Raw genomic sequence first — 20,945 nt, forward strand, 5'->3', positions numbered from 1 at the left:
ATAGATGGGGTTCGGTCCAGTAGCGTAGTTTGTTACCCAAAGGAATCCTAGTAGAAACCTAAAGTACCAAACTACGTTGACCCCCGTAGGTTACCTTTATTTCTTAGATAGTGGATCCACATATAGCTATTGAGTTAAAGATTGTTTCTAACGGAGTCTATCTTGGCAAGTAGCCTCTCTCTTCTCGATGTGGGAGTTATATTGGATTCCATGTTATAGCTAGGCATGGTCTAAAGATGTTGGTTAAAGGTCTTATGCCACACAAGTTGAATGCAAAGATGTACATTTTACTATGAAGTTTTATAATGCATTGACATAAGTTTTCATATATTTTCAAGTACTTTTAAGCTTTACTCATGTTCATTATGATTGGTCATGCATAATATGCCGCATTGTTCATGTCCTATTACTTGTTCATGCATAACTCATATAGTTAGTACCTTCTATGTACTAACACATATTTTGCCTACATTATCTCATAATGTAGGAGAGGATGATGACCATCCTATTTGTGGCTAGAGTTTCTTAGTACTCAAAGTTGGTGAGTCCTTATTCATCGAGGACATGACTTTTCTTTTATATTGTTTACTTGAATTTTTCTGTTATAATTCGTGTGAACTAGGAGCTTGTCCTAAGCCCCCATCAATTCTAGATTAGAGGCATGTTTATATGTTGAAATTGATGTAAGCCCATTGTTGAACTTTGGGATTGATTTACTTTCCTTGAATTCTATGTTGAATTGATTCTTCCTCTTATCTTAGTATGTTACGTACCTTATGCATGTTTAATAATATGTCAAGAGGCTTCATTGGATCCCTTTGGGGTTTCGATCGGTGTTATGACTAGGCCCTAGGTCGGGTTGTGACATAGACTCAAGAAGAGCAAAACCTAGGGTTTCAAGATTCTTCATCAAGCTCCTCTCAAGAACTCTTGCTCTTCCCGATTTTTAAGGCTATCATAGTGAGTTCTTCCTCATGCCCGACATCTATAATTTTTTAGTAAGTAAGATCAAAACTAGGGTCTGTACCCCATATTCTATGATTTTTGAATTCCTCAATTTTGAATGTGCTCATTATTTATTTCATTATTAAAATTATAATACTCTACCGTGTTGATGATCTTTGATTAATTTAGGGTTTATGTTACTCTACTACATGGCTCCTTCTTAGCTAAAGTTATTCGACAACCTTGTCATATTGATTTCTATGCATTTTTTTCATGAGAAGTATATTTTAAGATTGTAAAGAAGTATTCCAAGAAAAAGTTTCAAGAAAATATATTTTGTATCACGATGCATATTTTTAAAAAGAAAGCATAGAAAGTTTCTTAAAGACATGTTCAATTTTTAAAAAAGCATATCTTATATTTGAGAAAGCATAGTCAAATTTTCAGAAAAGCACAATCGTGTTTTAAAGTAAAGTTCAGTTTAGTTCTAGAAGTATTATTGAGTATAGACTCAAAGATTAGATTTTTAGTTTTTTTCATAAAGTGGGACATATTTACAATTATTGAGCACAATGCATGTTTTTAGGCGTAGTATTAAGCATCGAGTTGGATAAATATTTGGATAATCCAAACCCCAAAACTACGCCACCAGCATAGGATAGGATTGTTTCATTAATTCAAACGACTCCTAAGAAGAAAATCCACTCGTAAGGGCTTAGAGATTGGATCCATTAGTTAAGTTTGTCATTTAACCTAATAAGGTATAGGATGGTCTGGCAATGTGGGAAAGATGTTGTATCATCATGAGGTTCATATAATTGTTGTCAGTTAGAGAAACTCTCCAAGTAAAGTTATATTATTTTTCAGTATTTACTATTATTATATATATTTAGATGTAGAGGTTTCTTCAAGTACACATGCATTCTTTTCTATTCAGATGACTATTTTAGAGTCAACCTTTAGGTTTACTCTTCTTATTTAGTAATTTAGTTTACTAGTTCTTCTATTCAGCTATTTTACATATCGTACATTTCATGTATTGATGCTATTTGACACTATATTTTTAAATGATTCAGGTTTCTAAGATCAGTAGCATATGACTCAATAGGATCTCTTCCTTGGTGAGACCTCCTCACTTTTGGAGGGCTCTAGTTTATCTACTTTAGTCTGTTGATTATTAGACTTTTTCTAGTAGATTGTGCAGGTAGTCATAGGTCTTTTCTCGACACCTATCTTCAGTAATAGGGCTTCATAGATGAGCCACTTGAGTCATGTTATTTATGATGCTATTTGCGTTTTATTTTCTATAACAGCTGTTTGCTTATCTTTTAAAATCTTTTGCACAGTTGTTATAGCTTTTAGTGCAGTAGAAAGACAGACAAAGGATTCACTTGGGACCAGTAATAGTTCTAAGTGTCGTCCACACTCACGGTGTAGGCTCTGGACAAAAAAACTTGGTATTAGAGCATAATATTTAAGTGTCTTAGGTGTAAAACCTTGGAAATTTGGAAAGTCCTAAAATGAGGAACAAAGGATGAAATCCCAGAAAATGCAGAAAACTGGCACTATGTGATGATGAACATGAAGGGCCACCATAGACCGTGGTCCTCACCACGCCTCATGGTGAGCCACCATGGTAGAGGTTCTGACACCTAACCCTGCAGGGAAGGGACCATGGTGAGGGACCATAGATCTTGGTAAGCACCACGAACCATAGTTCCCTCCATGGTGAACCCTCTCCTAAGGCCCCAGAAAACATTTCAAGGCAAGGACCACAATTGACCACCATGGTCCGTGTAGCTCTTCACAGATCATGGTGTGTTCCATGGTGGTCACTCCTGCAGACCCTCCTACAGTACCTGCACCACGACCATGGTTCATAAACCGTGATGCCCTCCACGGACTGTGGAGGTCTCCATGGAGTAAGTACTGAGACTGTCCTGTAAACCCCAAGATTTTCTCCTCCAATTATCATAGGACACCACCACGGGCCATGGTGAGCACCACGAACCATGATGGGTCCTCCATGAAGCCCAAGTCCAGCTAGTTTTATGAAGGGTATTGGTCTTTTCCTATGTTTTAACAATAAAATGAGGTCATTTTGGGGACTGAATTCACCCTATCAAAATGATCCTAACCCTCCCAAACTCATTATTCTCACTCAACTCTAAGACTCAAAACCCTAACCTCTCAATCTTCTCTCAAAGTCTTCTCCTTCACCAAGAAAAGCTAAGCTTTCATTCCAAGATCTTAAAGCCTCTATTTTTAAGCTTGCATTGGGATTTATTTCCCCAAGGTATGTGGGTCTCATTCATGGGTTCTTCCACCCATGGAGTCTAAGTATTTTCTAAACTCCATAGTTCAATTTCAAATGGTGAAATCTTACGGGTTTTTATATTATGATTCCAAATGCATAGATTGTTGTCTATTTGAAGTTTATTTACCTATATTGACTCTTAACTTTATGAAATGTTTTATTTACCAAGGTCCTTATATGAAGGCATGAAACGACGTTTTAAAGTGTATTGGTGGGTTGCTTAAGAATATTTTAATTGATGCATTACATTACTCTCATGCATATTATCATGGATTCAAATGATTTGAAAGTTGATTGAATTAAACCCACCTAATTTTACTATGTTTCAATGAAGTTTGAATTGAAAGCTTGACTCCAAAATGAATGTTTATGAAAGTAAATGTTATTGATCAAAAGGAGTCTTATGAAATGAAAGAATGATTGAATGATGATGAAAGAGGCTTCTCAGACAAACAATGGATTCTTTATGTAATAAGGACAATTCTCACATATTCAAATCAATAAAGTTCTTAATGAGCTATTCTACCAAATGATGTTTTGATGATCTAAAGCTATGCAAATGATTATGTTCTTATTATATGAATTACTCCGTAGGATTTGACTTAGCACCGAATGGGGCATTGAGGTGGGATTTGGTAAAAGAATCCTAGTAGCAACCCCTTGTCTTATTAACTATGTTCCAACATAGGAGCCCTTGTAAGCTTAGGCTAGTGGATCCACAAATACCCTTTAAAGATAAAGTTAAAGAAATGAATGAAGTTGACGGAACTCTACCCGACAAATAGTCTCCCCATGCCAACGTAGGGGGTTATCTTGGATTCCATGTAATAGCTCACATGGTCTTAAATGTCGGTTATGGTCATCTTCCCACAAAATAAATGTTTCAAATATTATTTACACGATTGATTATGCATGCATTGCACTATGTTTCATACTACACTAATATTCTAATGTTTCCTTAATGTTCATATATGCCTACATACTTAGTACATTCAAAGTACTAACGTATACTTTTTTGCCTGCATGATATCAACATGTAGGGATCGGCGTTGCTCCACATTCACCTCCTCGTGGCTAGTTTAATCATTGAAGGCTACTACCTTGGTGAGTTCTCATGTTTCGGCAATAATATCCCTTCTTTTTTCTAGCTCATGTTATGTAAAGAAATTTTAGATTTCCTTTTTGTCACTTGTTCCATATATTATGAGGGTGAGATAGGGACATGTCTTAGCCTCCTTCAAGTCTCTATGTAAAGGTATGTTTGGACATAGATATATGATGTTTGAAATTATTGTCGACTCTTATTCTAAAATGATCTCCCTTAGTCATGTTTCCCTTCTTATTTCATTTGTTATTGAATGTCATTACCTATGAAAAGCTAAATGAATGTTAAGAGGCTTGGGTTAGGTACCTTCAGGTGTCTCATTCGTTGTGTCATATCTAGGTCCTAGGCTTGGGTTTTGACATTAGGATGTCTATGAAGTCGTACCTAGTAATGTTCTTCTTATGAGTGTTCAATGCACCACATCTATAATAGGGAAGCTACAAGGCATTAGGAAATACTACCCTTCTTTCAAACTCTAGTTAATGCGATAGAGTTTAACTCTATGAAATTTCTCCTAACTCATGCATTCACATATTTCAGATCATGCCTCCAAAGTGTTATACCCCATACTTTCGCACCTTGGGACATTATCTGAAGTCTCTTGAAAAGTGCCATGTGATCTAGACTATCTACCATGCTATAAAATAACTCTAAGGAAGGAAGGATGTGATGCCCCATAGTAGGTAAGGTTAGAAATAGAGTTATAAGAATCCAGAGTGAGTTGGGGGCCAAAATAATAAGTCGTGGGACTCGACTTACTTTCGTAAGCTACCAACTTGGACGTCTTACATACTTAAGCTACTGGAGTACATGTTGAGCTTCCATAGAAAGGATTGCATAGGCTCCTAAAGTAAGATGAGATTACGAACCCACGGAAGAGACGGAAGGAGGCGTAGCACCTACTCGAAAGCAAGCAGGTGATGTACCTACTTAGACCAAGTAGGTGACACACCTACTTAAGGTGGGTCCCATACTGCCATGTGGCAGCAAAAAAAGTGGGCACATGATTGAGGTGGCGCCCTAGAGGAACTGCCATGTGTCACCCCTAGGGGCTGCCATGTGTCACCCTCTAAGGAAGGTTATATATTAGTCATCTTATGACTAAACCTTCATTTTCAGCATTCTTAACTTAGAATTTGAGAGAAAAATTAAGAGGGAGAAGAAAAAGAGCTACGGTTTGGCTAGAACAAGGTGAGCCCTTGACTTTTGCTCCATGAATTAATTATTTAAGGTATCCTACGATTATATGACGGTTTTTAATAGCATAAAATCACTATTTGGGGAAGTAGGAAGTGCAGCGAGTAGCCCCACCAATTTTTAGCACGTTAAGGAGCTTCCGAAGTCAATTTTCAGCAAGGTAAGATTTGATTCTCTTGTCCCACATTTGGGTGAGTGTGTAAGCATGTTATGGATGTGTAAATATGAGTTGGAGATGTGAAAATATATAATTCACCATTGAAGGACGCTGCAAGTCGTGTAGGGACTATTTTGGTGTATTCTAGTCAGCTTAAAGTTTAACTAGTGTTGTCGTTAGCATAGTGTTGTGTTTGGAGGCAGTTTATCTATGTTGCAAGGATGTAACACGACTAAAAATGACTGTATATGCTTCTGGGTTCAGTTATGTGCCACCCTGTTTTGTGTGATTAAAGGTTTTTTGAAATAGAGATTAAAAACCCCAGTTTGGTATCATAGTTTTAAGCGAGTTGTTTGGAGTTTGTGTTGTGTAATGTTGAATTGGTTCACTTGTATATAAGGTTTTGATTGTTGTTTTTGGTTGGATGGAGTAATTGAGGATGTAATTGGAAGTTCGGATAGGGCAAGTTATGGGGGAAATGCTGCCCGATTTCCGTTAACTTCTTAACTAACTTATAGACTAGTCAAGAAAAGCGAATAAGGAATTAATTCCTATGGGAGCTTGGTTGTGAATTTAGAAGCTGGAAAGTTAAAGTTTATTAATATTGGTATTACCTTCGTGTTAAATAGGTCTAGAGGACGATGAGACAAGCCGGATTAAAAGCAATCGATAAGAGGTATGTAAAGCCTATCTCTCATTTCTTTTGGCATGTCTTTAAGTTAAGTAATGAATGATATGAGCTTGAGGGTAAATCTATTCATAAATTCCAAGCGTAACTTATGATCCTCATTTACTTCTTAATGAAAGCACTCTTACAGTAATTGAATTAGGGCTTCTCAAGCCTTCCATACGTTAGAAAGTGATGAGTATGTAAAGCTATCCTTCCTTTCTCTTGGCGTGTCTTAGTCTTAAGTATGATGTGCATATGAAATGTGGGGAAAAATCTACTCATGAAGATCTGAATATAATTCACGACTCCTACTTACTTCTTGAAGTGAGCGCTCCTATGCTAATTGAGTTAGTGTCTCTCACTGTCTCCTAGATGATGAAAAAAAGAGGGTATGTAAAGCTTAACTCTTCTTCTCTCTTGGCATGTCTTAGCTATAAGTGGTTGGTGTATGAAATGTGGGGACAATTCCATTCTTAGAACCCTGAGCATGATTCATACATCTTATTCACTTCTTGATGTTAGAACTCTTGCGATAGTTGAGTTATTGTCTTGTAAGCCTCTTACGTGATGAAAAGTTTTATACATGAAGCCTATCCCTCCCTTCTCTTGAAATGGCTTAATGTAAGTGAAACTATATGTGATTTGAGTTAGAGATAGTTCCATTTATAGATTCTGGATGTAACTCATGACTTGTACTCACTTTTGAATGATAAGGGCCTTGAAGTATTTGAACTATGACCCTTGATCCTTCAATAGGATGAATAGTGATGGGATGTGTAAGTTCCTATACCTAGGAGCTCTTGAACATGATTTATGGTGATATCTGAGGGATGTTTGATATGTTACAGAGTTTTACGTGCAAATATATGCATTATGATATATATGGATCAGGCCGAACATACCTCGGCATATTTTGCTATATAGAGATCGGGCCATTTGTTCCACGGCATGATATATTATATAGGATTGAGCCATCATACCTTGGCATTATTATACAATATACAGATCGGTCCATCATACCTCAGCATTATTATATGAGATACGGATTGGGTCGTCATTCCTCGACATTATTATATGATATATGGATCGGATCGTCATTCCTTGGTATGTACTTGCTATATACATGGATTGGGTTGTACGTTTTACAATGCTAATGGTACATATGTGCTTATGATGTAGTTGTTACACCGAGTCCCTGAACAGGCCGGATACAGTAAGTGATGATAGTATGTATGCCTTTATTTTATAAAATGCAGGTACAGTAGATGGCTAAATGGTATACTTGCCCCCTGCATCCCTAACTCAACTGTAATTTCCTTATAATGTTTAATACTTACATACTCAGTACATATATCGTACTAACCCCCCATTCTCCGGGGGGCTGCATTTCATACCCGCAGGTACAGGTACTTACTTGGGAGATCCGCCAGCTTAGGGTTTCCACGCAGCGATTTGGAAGTGCTCCATTGTGTCGGAGCCCAGATTTTGGTACTGACCCTTGATGTATATATTTGTTTATTCATGGGTATGGCGGGGGCCCTATCCCTCCATATGTTACCGTTACTATTCTTAGAGGTCTGTAGACATGCGTATGTGGGTTATTTATAAGTCATTTCAATTATGTCTATATGGCGCGTTGTAAATTTTTATCTGTATAGAAGCCTTGTTGGCTTGTGTGCCCATTCATGATAGGATACGAATGAAAAAGGCTATATGTACATAAAAAGATTTTGACCCAATTGGGATTTTTATGTGTAGTATCATATGGTGCATAGTCAACTTAACTAGAGCTGATAGATACGTATATGGGGATCCAGGTCGACATCCCGTTGCGGTCTACGGGGTTGGGTCGTGACATAAAGTGTACCATTAGTCAAAGGAATACTACTAGTACTGAGGTTCCCACTAGAATGATGCAAGCAATTTTCCTCCACTGACTAGGATGCAGATTAGGAATTGAGCTCGCTTGACAATTGGTGTGCAAGTATTGGGCCTCAAATTGTGTTTGTTAACATTGTGAGGGTTCCAATGACACATGTTCCTCAGCCTCCCCACACTTTTGAGGTAGAGTTTAGGGATACTATTCAAATACTCACTTAGTTGGTTGCTACTTAGTTAGGCCATCGGGGCACAACGTCTACTAACTTTAGTTCTCAGGAGTCATCAGGTACATCAACGATTAAGGAATTCTTCAGGACGAACCTACCAGTGTTTACAGGGTCTAAGGTGGAAGATGAACCTCAAAACTTTATTGATGAGATGTTGAAAATTTTAAGGTGATGCATGCTAATGAGACTGAGTGAGTTGAACATTCTTCTTATCAACCCAATGATGTTACAAATGTTTGGTATGATTAGTGGGAGCAAGGTCATGGAATCCCGAGCATAAGTAGTTGTGTATGAAATGTGGGGACAATTCCATTCTTAGATTCTCGAGCATGATTCATACATTTTATTTACTTCTTGATGTTAGAACTCTTGCGATAGTTGAGTTATTGTCTTGTAAGCCTCTTACGTGATGAAAAGTTTTATACGTGAAGCCTATCCCTCCCTTCTCTTGAAATGGCTTAATATAAGTAAAACAATATATGATATGAGTTAGAGATAGTTCCATTTATAGATTTTGGATGTAACTCATGACTTGTACTCACTTTTGAATGATAAGGGCCTTGAAGTATTTGAACTACGACCCTTGAGCCTTCTATAGGCTGAATAGTGATGGGATGTGTAAGCTTCTATACCTAGGAGCTCTTGAACATGATTTATGGTGATATCTGAGGGATGTTTGATATGTTACAGAGTTTTACGTGCACATATATGTATTATGATATATATGGTTCGGGCCGAACGTACCTCGGCATATTTTGCTATATAGAGATTGGGCCATTTGTTCCACGGCATGATATATTATATACGGATTGGGCCATCGTACCTTGGCATTATTATACAATATACAGATCGGTCCATCATACCTCAGCATTATTATATGAGATATAGATCGGGCCATCGTTCCTCGGCATTATTATATGATATGTGGATTGGGTCATCATTGCTCAGCATGTACTTGCTATATACATGGATCGGACTGTACGTTCCACAATGCTAATGGTACATATGTGCTTATGATGTAGTTGTTACACCGAGTCTCCAAATGGGATGGATATAGTACGTGATGATAGTATATATGCCTTTATTTTATAAGATGTAGGTACGGTAGATGGCTAAATGGTATACCTGCCCCCTGCATCCCTAATTCAACTATAATGTCCTTATAATATTTTATGCTTACATACTCAGTACATATATCGTACTGACCCCCTATTCTCCGGGGGGCTGCGTTTCATGCCCGCAGATACAGGTACTTACTTTGGAGATCCGCCAGCTTAGGGTTTCCACTCAGCGATTTAGAAGTGCTCTGTTGTGCCGGAGCCTAGATTTTGGTACTGACCCTTGATGTATATATTTGTTTATTCATGGGTATGGCGAGGGCCTTGTCCCGCTATATATTACCATTACTATTCTTAGAGGTCTGTAGATATGCGTATGTGGATTATTTATAAGTCATTTCAATTATACCTATACGGCGCATTGTAAATGTTTATCTGTATGGCAGTCTTGTCGGCTTGTGTGACCTTTCATGATAGGATACGAATGAAAGAGGCTACATGTACATAAAAAAAGTTTTGGCCCAATTAGGTTTTTGTGTGTAGTATCACATGGTGCATAGTCAACTTAACTAGAGCTGATAAATACATATACGGGGGTCCAGGTCGGCACTCAGTTGCGGTATACGGGGTTGGGTCGTGACACAAATTATACTGTTAGTCAAAGGAATACTACTAGTACTGAGGTTCCTATTGGAATGATGCAAGCAATTTTCCTCCTCTGACTGGGATGCAGACTAGGAATTGAGCTCGCTTGACAATCGGTGTGCAAGTATTGGGCCTCAAGTTGTGCTTGTTAACATTGTGAGGGTTCCAATGACACATGTTCCTCAACCTCCCCATACTTTTGAGGTAGAGTTTAGGGCTGCTATTCAGATACTCACTTAATTGGTTTCTACTTAGTTAGGCCATCAGGGCACAACGCCTATAACTTTAGTTCTCAGAAGTCATCAGGTGCATCGACGATTAAGGAATTCTTTAGGACGAACCTACCAGGGTTTATAGGGTCCAAGGTGGAAGATGAACCTCAAAACTTTATTGATGAGATATTGAAAATTTTGAGGTGATGCATGCTACTGAGATTGAGTAAGTTGAACATTCTTCTTATCAACCCAATGATGTTACAAATGTTTGGTATGATTAGTGGGAGCAAGGTCATGGAATGTCACTCCAGTAGTCTGGGATAACTTTGAGGAAGCATTTTTGAACTATTTCTTTCCCCAAGAGATGAGAAAGGCCAAGGTAGAGGAATTTTTAAATCTGAAATAGGGTGTTATGAGTATGAATGAGTATGGTCTCAAGTTCACCCAACTATCTCGCTATGCTCCAGAGATAGGGCTAGGATGAGGAATTTTATGTCTAGATTGGGTAAGCATGTGAAGAAAGAGTGTAATACTATATTAATGATCAACGATATGGACATCTCCAGACTCATAATATATGCTTGACAGGTTGAGAAGGATAAGCAGAAAGATAGATAGGAACACCAAAGCAAGAGGGCAAAGCCAGAAGGTCATGAGTTCAACTAGTAGAGGAACAAAAATGGAAATAAGTCATATTTTAGAGGAGGTCATTTGTATCTGCACCATCAACAGTTAGTGCACCTGCACTGAGAAACAGAAATGATCAGAGGTACAGAACAACCAAAATTTCAAAGCTTAAACTTCACAGACACAGGGCAGTGTGAACAAGGAACTCCTCAAAACCTACCTTATGGCAAGTGTGGTAGACCCCATCAAGGGGAGTGTTGAGATGGCATAGGTGGAGGTTATAAGTGTGGTCAATTGGGTCACTTTCTAAGATATTGTTCGTCTATGAGATTGGTAAATGGGGCAACATAGCCCAGTCTACTTCAGCAACTCCAACAGGTAGGGTGACCAAAAGGGCACTAGATCATAAGCAAGCGACGATCAAAGTTATTTGTATGATGTGTCTAGCCGTTAAGATCAGAAAAGCTTTCCAGAAGTCATCACTAGTATACTAAAAGTATTTTCTCTAGATGCTTAGACTCTACTTGATTTTTGTTCTAACTTGTCTTTTATGAATTTTTATATAGCCGTAAAATTTGGAATTTGTCCCGAATAATTTCTAGAACCTTTCAGTGTTCTATTCCTGATGGTAAATCTGTATTCGCTAAAAGAGCCTATACAAATTGCAGTATTTCAATCCATCATAAAGACATCATAGCTGACCTAGTTGAGTTATATGTGGTGAATTTTGATATTATTCTAGACGTGGACTAGTTATATTTTTGTTATGCCTAGTCGATGTATAACCAGAGTAGTAAAGTTTTAGTTTTCAAATGAGCCAATTTTAGTGTGGAAAGGTAGTCCAATTGTGCTAAAGGATCGATTCATTTCATATCTTAAAGCTAGAAAGTTAGTTTCCAAGGGGTGTAACGATCACTTAGTCAGAGTTAGAGACTCTAGTGTTGAGACATCATCTATTTAGTTAGTTCCAATTGTGAATGAGTTCCCAGAAGTCTTTTTTCAATGATCTTTCCGGAGTCCCTTCCGATAGGGAAAAAGAACTTGATAGAGATGTTCTTCTTGACACCCAATTCATCTCTATTCCACCATATAAAATGACTTTAGCTGAGTTTAAAAAGTTAAAATAGCACTTAAGAGATCTCTTTGATAAGGGTTTCATCAGACCAAGTGTCTAACCTTGGGTGCTTCAGTCCTTTTCATGCGAAAGAATGATGGTTCTCTTAAAATGTGTATTGACTATCGTCAGTTGAATAAGGTCACGATAAAGAATAACTATCTCCTTCTTATAATCGATGACTTATTCGTCCAGCTTCAGGGTGCCACTTATTTCTCTAAGATACACCTCAGATCCAGCTATCATCAACTGAAAATTAGAAAAAGTGATATCCCAAAGACAACTTTTAGACACCTTAGAATTCGAAAAATGTGAATACTCATCACTTAGCTTAAAAACCAAACCTGAAATTTCAATACCAGGTTTCCACGACCAGCATCCTCGAGTTGTGGAAGCATCTTGGTATTATTATTAAAATCAGCTAATTTTATTTGTTGTAGATGATGTTTAGTTAGTCGTTTAAGGTCATATCTTATGTATATTTTCCTTAAGTTCCAATTCTTTAAATTCTTTATGTTCTCTGTTTATCATTGACATCATTTACCTAAAAAAGGATGGTTGCTCACTTCACGTTTGCTTATGGAAAATCTTTTCTTATGCTTTAGCTTTATTCGTTCTTGTTCTAATATGTAGCTCCTAAGATTCGAATATTTAATTTCAGTATATTCTTTTGTGCCTAAAGATGCTCTATTTTTATATGTTGTGAATTTTTTTTATTAAGTGTTTAGCTTTGTAATTTCTAGTGTTACATAATTTTCAGCATTTCTTCTCCTTCATTGTTTGCCTCTGTATGTGATATGAATGTTTGATGAAGAGCATGAAGTTTCTCTTTGATTTGTTGCCATTTTAAGTGATTAAGAGAAGCACTACTTTGTTCAAAAATCAACAGTGATACCTGCTGAAACAATCTTATCATTTAAGTTAAATCGTATTGGTTATGGATGTTTTCTCTTTTTTTTCCTCAAAATCAGCGGTGATTTTGTAGTTTGTTTCGTTTAATGGTTTGAAAGATTCATCGATTAAGTTGTGTCTTTCTCATTTATGTTAGTGATACTATCTAGGTTCCCTGATTTGTTGAGTGTAATGGTCTTTCGAGGTTCAGTTTGTCATTTTAGTGTGATGAATAATGCATGTTTAAATAAATGTTGGATTTACTTAAATTACCATTTTTGCAATTATAAAAGCTTGCCAATATTTAAGTCTCTGTATTCTTAATAAAACACCTTATAATTTTGAGTTTGAAATGTTTGGTATATTGTTTAGGTTTATTTATAAAAGAGAGACTGATGGATAAAATGCTTTTGAATTAATCCAAGGTGCTTTCAATATTCTACTTTGTTCGATAATCTCTTGATTTTATTACTTGTAGGATTGATAACTTTCTTTCAGTTTATTATTAGTCCATGTTGTGTAAAGTTAGATGTTTAAGTTTTTATGGACAAATTGGTACGATTATTAACTTGAATTAGTTGGGAATTAGTTAACAAGGAGTAAAATATTATTAGGATGTTAAATAGTTGACCAATAAGGATTTTAGCTTGTACATTTTGTCTTATTTGAATTAGAGCTAAATTTAGTACCTAATACGATCACTACGTGTTGATACATTGAGTTTGTTTCCTTAAATATGTTTTCTTAAGTACCAGTTCTTTCTTGTTTATTTACTTATTCTTATTATTTCTTTTACATAAACACTCTTGATTCAGAGTCTACTGGAACTCCTCATTCTCCTTGTATCATCTAATGTTGGATCAAGTCCAGTACGTTTTCTTCTTCGAATCAAACATGAGATATATAACAGAAGTTTGTTTGCAAAAGAAAAGTGATGCAGAGGTGGGTTGATGGAAGCCCAAGCATGAAGCAGAATAGCAGCAGTCCCGAAGGCCTAAAAAAAAGACAAAACTATACAAAATAGACCGTAAAACTATTTACTAAATTTGACTCAACCCAAATTATTTATTACCCCACTTTCTCCTTTCTTATTTTGTGCATGACGCCAGCAGCACTACTATAAATTAATCATTTGTGATACTCCATCGGTATATTGATACCATATTGGTATCATATAGGACTGAGCTTAATTCTGTATGATACTCCGTCGGTATATTGATACCCTATTGGAATCATCTAGGATTGGGCTCTTTTTTTAAGAAATAAAAATGAAATAATTAAGAGAAAATTATTAAAGTCACAATCTTATTTATTAAACTCGAAATTAGTAGAAAATATATTCTTTGTGATACTCCATCGGTATATTGATATCATATCAATATTATATAAGACTGAGTTTAATCCTGTGTGATACTCCATCGGTATATTGATATTCTATCACACGAATTTTAAAATAAACTTATGTCATTTTAAAAGTAAGATTTTGGGTTATTTGAAAAATCTTGTTTAGAATTGAATAGCCAAGTAATGAAACAATTTAAATGTTAAAGTGTCAAAATATAATTCTAACTTAACAATTTATTTAAGTTGAAGTTTTTGAGTTAAATAATTCGCACCACCGCTTGAACATAGATTTTAGCTACTCACTATGAAAGGATATGGATAATTTTCAAGTTAGTCTCGAAGGTTAAGTTGCCTAATTTAAAAAATCATATGAACTAATTTGATAAATTTCATAAATCTCACGGAAATCCATCCAAGTAAAATAAAGTATTGCAATGTTAGTATTCACAATCAATAAATAAACAATTAATGAGAGAAGGAAAGGAATAAAAATATTTCTCCTAGTCAAAGATCCTGAAGGCCCAAAATCTTACTTTTAAATTAGCTAATATAATTAATCCATTGGTCAACAGCGTATTAGAAGATCCTTTAAGGTGCGTAAAATTTTTTTTAGAGGATCACTTGAACCTTTACCTGACTCTAGGTTATTTAAAGGTTTTTTTTGAAAGCCCCTTTTGAAATGATTTTCTTAATTTTTCTAAAAATATAGTGGCGACTGGCGACTCTATTATTATTTTATTAAAAATAACTTTTTGCCGAGTTATGAAAAGTTTTTGAATTTAGTTTCAAAAACATATCGTAACACCGACACAATTCCATTTTTTCTAACCATGTTAATAGTAATTCATTTATTTTCTAGCTAAACTTTATTCCCCTCGTACCAAAATTGGGACGAAGAAGAATGTTACAGTTGAATTATGGGCTGAGGGAGAGGAAGGAGGTACCGTGTGGGGGGTTGCTACTGTTGGGATCGGAAGAGGGAAGAATTTGATTTATTTTCTAGCTAAACTTTATTCCCCTCGTACCAAAATTGGGACGAAGAAGAATGTTACAGTTGAATTATGGGCTGAGGGAGAGGAAGGAGGTACCGTGTGGGGGGTTGCTACTGTTGGGATCGGAAGAGGGAAGAATTTGGGTGTATGAGTGGGTTTTTTTGAAAATAATCTTTTTTATGACTGAAATATTGTTTTAATTCATTAAATAGGTTAAAATAGTTTTTTCTATATAATTTAATTTTTTAAAATAATTGTTTGGACTCAAATACTACATATCATCATAAAATTCATAACTTTGTCATGTCACCTCAAATGTATTACACATATTTCATATTTTTGATTGAATGTCAAAAATATGTTAAATATGTTCAATTTTAAGCAATAGAAGTGTTCAATAGGTATAAAGTTGGATTGAAGTATTCAAATGAATTATCAGAACAACTTTAAAGGGTCACAAATGAATTAGACCTTTTAATATACTCCCTCTGTTTCTATTTACTTATCAAATATTTCCTACTTTGATTTCCCATTTTACTTGTCAATTTTGACAAATCAAAAAAGGATAAAATTTTTTCTTGTTATTATACCCTCAATTTATTAACATTGAGTTAATGTCTTTAAAAAATGTAGTTAATAAATATATTTAAAACTCTATCAATTAATAAAGGTAAAACGATAAACTCACTATACCAATCAATGTTTTCTTAATAGGTGTGTCAAGTCAAAATTTGATAAGTAAAAAAAAACTGAGAGAGTACAAAGTAAGATATATATTTTTGTAAATTTTACTTAAATCCTATAATGATTCTTTCCAATGACACTTCATCCCTACTCTTTTAAGAATTTCCCGAAATTTCTTCTTTTTGATCACTTTCGAATACATCACGTACTTCCTGATACATCACTTGTATCCAACATCCTATCCGACCGATACATCGCGTAAAATGATGTATCCAACTTTTCAATACATCACATAAGGTAATATATCCGACCGATACAAAGAATATGAGAGTAGAAATTTTTGTAATATTAGAGAATATGGTCAAATAAGTTGTTTATTTAGATATTTTTTCCTATTTTTTACTCTTTAATCAATTAATGTAGAGTAACTAGATATACCTTTTTAATTGATAATATAAATCATATATATAATATCATAATAAATCCATCATTAATTTCATTTCGATAACACAAAAAATATATAATAAAATAGAAAATATTTATATTTCTAAATCTTATATGAATAGGATAAATATTTGATAGTAAAAAAAAATATTATCAAGAAAATAATGTGTTTAAAAATAAATAAATAAAATACATTTATTTGGAAAAAAAGGACTTAAAATAAAATAGAAATATTTTTAGATCAAACTGAAGGCCTTTTTGTTCAATTTAGTAAAGTTCAAAAGCATTTTTAACCCTTTTCCATTTATTTGAATTTTAAAAGAGTTCAAATATAAGATGAGCACCGTGACACGCATATGCTGTTATTTACTAATGCTACACAGTACTCGACTTGTGACTCATCCCTTGGAACTTCGGAAGAATTTACAAGCTCCAGCAAAACTAAGATGAAATGGTTAAATATTCCACCAAGATTAACTGTTTTTACAACAGTAATCGACCAACAAGCAACATATGTGACGTGACTTACATTAACGAGAATACTGCTGCAACTTAGACAGATGAATTCTCCTTTCTCTCCCTTTTCTTTTTTTCCCTCTTAACCAGTTGGCAATTGGGAATGGGAGAAAATTCATCCTTTATAGCTACTGTTATATCAGCTGTTTGGACACTATCCATCACTTCAAACACTGCCCTTCTCTACCAATAATAAAAGTCAGGCCACCAAAATATGTCACATCAACATGTGGGAGCTTTACACATCAGTCAATGGAATCTATCGCCTTTTTAGCAGAATAGAATCCTTAAAAGTTGGCTTACCATGTATTGGTGCGCTTCAAGTAGGCCAATACACCAACACTTGTAAGCACAACAGCGCCTGCAAAAATCCCCATGGGCAGTGAACCCCATCCATCTTTCTCTACAGAGGTAGTACTCAATTGTTGCACTGATTTTTCTTGGTTTACATCAGAGTAATCTAGATGCAATCGTAAGACCTGCAAAAGAAATGTAGCAGACATGAAAGTTGACGACTAAACTGTCCATAGAGTCTGTATAGATCCACTGACAAAAACAGATGTGTTGGAATTCTGGTCATAATCACTGAGTTTTGATGCTTCAAGGAAACTTTTTTTTTTTCCCGGACAAATCAAAATATACTTGTTAATTACATTCAAGTTGTTAAAATTATTGATATGATATTTCATTTCTGTCCCTTATACAGCTAATTACCAAACTCCCTCCTGCATTATGATCACAAATCCATTCTTTAACAAGGGGATGCAATTGCTCATGACACATGATCTCCCTCAAATTTGACAACCGTAACTTAAAATGTATTGAAGTCGATGCAATACGAAAAGCATAAACAAGGAGCATCAGCATACCTTTAGTCCTAGTGATCTGGCATGGCTAACTGCACCAACAAGATCACTATCAGTTGTCAGCAGAACTTTATCACCTTCATCATCTTCATACTACAATAAGAACAGAAAAAGCTTCATATCACCTTCATCTCCTCATATACTACATGAAAAACAGAAAACATAATTCATCAAGGCAGCACAAGATTCTTCTTCACACCTACCAAAAGTTGAGGACGATTTTGTTCATCTACTACAGCTAATCTTTGCATAACTGCAGTGACAAGCTCCAGTAAACTCTCTGAGCCTGAGAAAGAAGAAGCGGAGGGTCAGATGCATGCTCTAAGAATTAAGTTAAACTAGTGCATGAATAGAACCTCGTAAGATTTTAGGGGGAATTCCTATGCAGTAAAATCTTTCGTGTTGCTTCTTATAACTAAATTTACTTTACTGGATAGTAAAGTTTTAGAGAACAATCCACCTCGTTAAGCCACCTTGAATCCTGCATTGTAGTTGTAAAAGCACAACCATGAACATGATAAGATTACTGGATGGCAAAGATTTCAGTCAATAACATAGGGCCAAACTCGTTCAGGTTTTCAAGTTGCTAATAGCTATTTAAAAGCTTGTATAACATTCACCATTACAAGCATAAGACCTTTGCGTCAATCAGACATTTTGACCCTATTCAAGGAATCTGTCCTTCTCAACCAAAATTTACAGCGCTTTAATAATTGAAGTTCCAGTTTCGTCAGCTCGCACACCTCAAGGCTTAGTCAGACTCTAGTCTTTTAGTACAAAACTTCAGTAAAACAAAAACCTCAAATTCTCCACTTTTGGACTCTTGCAATGAAGCACAAACTACATCTTCCAATGGCTAGGGAGGATATTCTCATGATAAAATGAAAACTTAACATTATCAAATACAGTTGCTGGAAGATATCAAAACGAGTTTCATAGCAACTCAGATTTCTAAAAGTGAACATTATCTATTGCAAAACACAGTTGTTCACAACAACATACATTCACCAAAATATCTCTAATAGTGAAACAAGGGAAAAGGGTCTGATATACCCTTCAACTTTGTCATTTAGAGCTGATATACCCCTCGTTATGAAAGTGGCTCATATATACCCCTATTGTTACACAAATGGCTCACATATACCCTTTTCTTCTAACGGAAGTGAAAAAATTAATTTTAAATTAATTTTTTAAAGTTTTTTATTAAAAAAAATACATATAGGGGTATATTTAATCCTTCTCACACATAATTTATTTATTTTTGACTTTTTTGATTCAACAGCTAATTTGAATTTATTATTTTGATGGTCAAATTTATTTTTCTCACTACTTTTATTGTAAAATTTATTATACATGCCCCAAATTTTTTGTATAGAAACAAAAACTAAATTACAATATAGCAACAAAAAAAATTTAATTATAAATTACAATATAGCTGCAAAAAAATAGTTTTCAATTTTTTTCTTATTTTTTTCTCTTTTTTTCATTCACACTTTTTTTATTTCTCTTATATTTACACCAAAGAATGAAAAAAAAATAAGAATTAGAAACTCAAATAATGATAATCAAAGAAGTCAAAAAATAATTCATGCGTGAAAAAGACTATATATGCCCCTAAACTTTGCTAAAAAAAAATCACATGTATGGGTATATATATTTTTTATTTTTTTTTGACTTACTCAAAAAAAAAATATACATGAATTTTTTAAAAAATTAAAAATCAAAAAATTAATTATTTTCACTTCCTTAAGATGAAAAGGATATGTGTGAGCTATTTTTGTAATGGTGGGAGGTATATGTGAGCAACTTTTGTAACAGTGGAGTATATGTGAGTCATTTGTGTAACAGTATGGATATATATGAGCCACTTTCATAACGGGGTATATCAACTCTAAATGACAGTTGAGGGGTATATCAAGACTTTTTCCCATGAAACAATCACAAGTAGAAACAAACAAAATACTCCCTCTGTTTTCATTTTATGCACCTTACTTTGACTAACCACAAAATTTAAGAATGTAAGAAGACTTTTGAATTTATGGTTCTAAGCTAAAAGTGTTATAACATGCCAAAGAACACTCTCTTTGAATCTTGTGATCTTAAACATGTTATATCATCTCTGTCATTAAGCGTTTAATGGTCAAATGGGAGGGAGTAGAAAAGTGGCATTTATTTTTAAACAGACAAAAGTAAGGTCCGACGCAAATTTAAACAGAGGGAGTATATCTTCTTGTGAAGGAAAACCAAGTAAATTCAATGATACAGAAGATTGAATAATGTTCCTAGTGCACAATATAGTAAAGTCTGCAGCACTCACCAAAATTAAATCTGTGGACACGACCTTTAAGGTCAACAAATTTGAAAGCAAATGTATTTCCAAGACCCAACGATGGATATCCAGATTTTCCAGCTTCTGTCCCTTCGGACATCATGAATTGAGACATAGACATCTCACTGTATAATAAAGAAAAGAACAAAGCTTGCACTGTTAGCTTTTATATCCCCAGGTCATGAAAGCAACATCTAGGAAGCATAAGTACCTGAGCGTATCATAATCGTCTGGTGGCTCCAGGTTAAGTGCCGAATCCCAAAACTTCTGCATCATAGTATTGGCCACTTCATTGGCAGCACCCGAGCTGTTCTCCACCTTTAGAAAAACAGCAAATGTAAGACAACCTTCTCGGTATTGTACTCCTTCCTCAAAACACCTTGATACGCTCCTCCTTTAGATAGAAGTCCTTTGTCAATCTGGACGCTGAATTACTCATCTTTTTCTTGGCAAAATCTTTTTAAAATATTAAAACTTACCCCAAAACTTATATTATTTTATAGAAAACCTATTGATCTGTGACCCCAACTAATTCCTATCAAACCTTTTCGGTCCTCTGATCTGGAAATGCATGCTCGCAGTGAAAAGATTGTACGTAGAATGTGGGAAGATTATATTAAAGAAAAGTTAGGTACTACCGTCGTCATTCTTTATTTTTCACTGATGGATCTTTGTAACTAATTGTAATTTGACGAATTGCAGTAGCTAGTAATTGTGTTAT

At 35.0% G+C, this 20,945-nt stretch overlaps 1 protein-coding gene across 1 annotated transcript in view; it reads right to left on the reverse strand.

Moving 5' to 3' along the window:
- Positions 1-16,889: 16,889 nt before the first annotated feature.
- The window catches only part of LOC129894182 (CBS domain-containing protein CBSCBSPB3-like), a 28,394-nt gene continuing 24,338 nt past the window's right edge, over positions 16,890-20,945 (reverse strand). The window contains exons 10-14 of the mRNA XM_055969741.1: positions 20,436-20,542; positions 20,213-20,349; positions 18,099-18,181; positions 17,899-17,988; positions 16,890-17,508 (exon numbers count right to left, since the gene is read on the reverse strand). Of these exons, the coding sequence (XP_055825716.1) occupies positions 17,329-17,508; positions 17,899-17,988; positions 18,099-18,181; positions 20,213-20,349; positions 20,436-20,542 (597 nt within the window). The 3' untranslated portion in view covers positions 16,890-17,328. The remainder of the gene's footprint in view (positions 17,509-17,898; positions 17,989-18,098; positions 18,182-20,212; positions 20,350-20,435; positions 20,543-20,945) is intronic.

This window comes from Solanum dulcamara, chromosome 7 (genome assembly GCF_947179165.1).
Source record: "Solanum dulcamara chromosome 7, daSolDulc1.2, whole genome shotgun sequence".
Taxonomy (NCBI): Eukaryota; Viridiplantae; Streptophyta; class Magnoliopsida; order Solanales; family Solanaceae; genus Solanum; species Solanum dulcamara.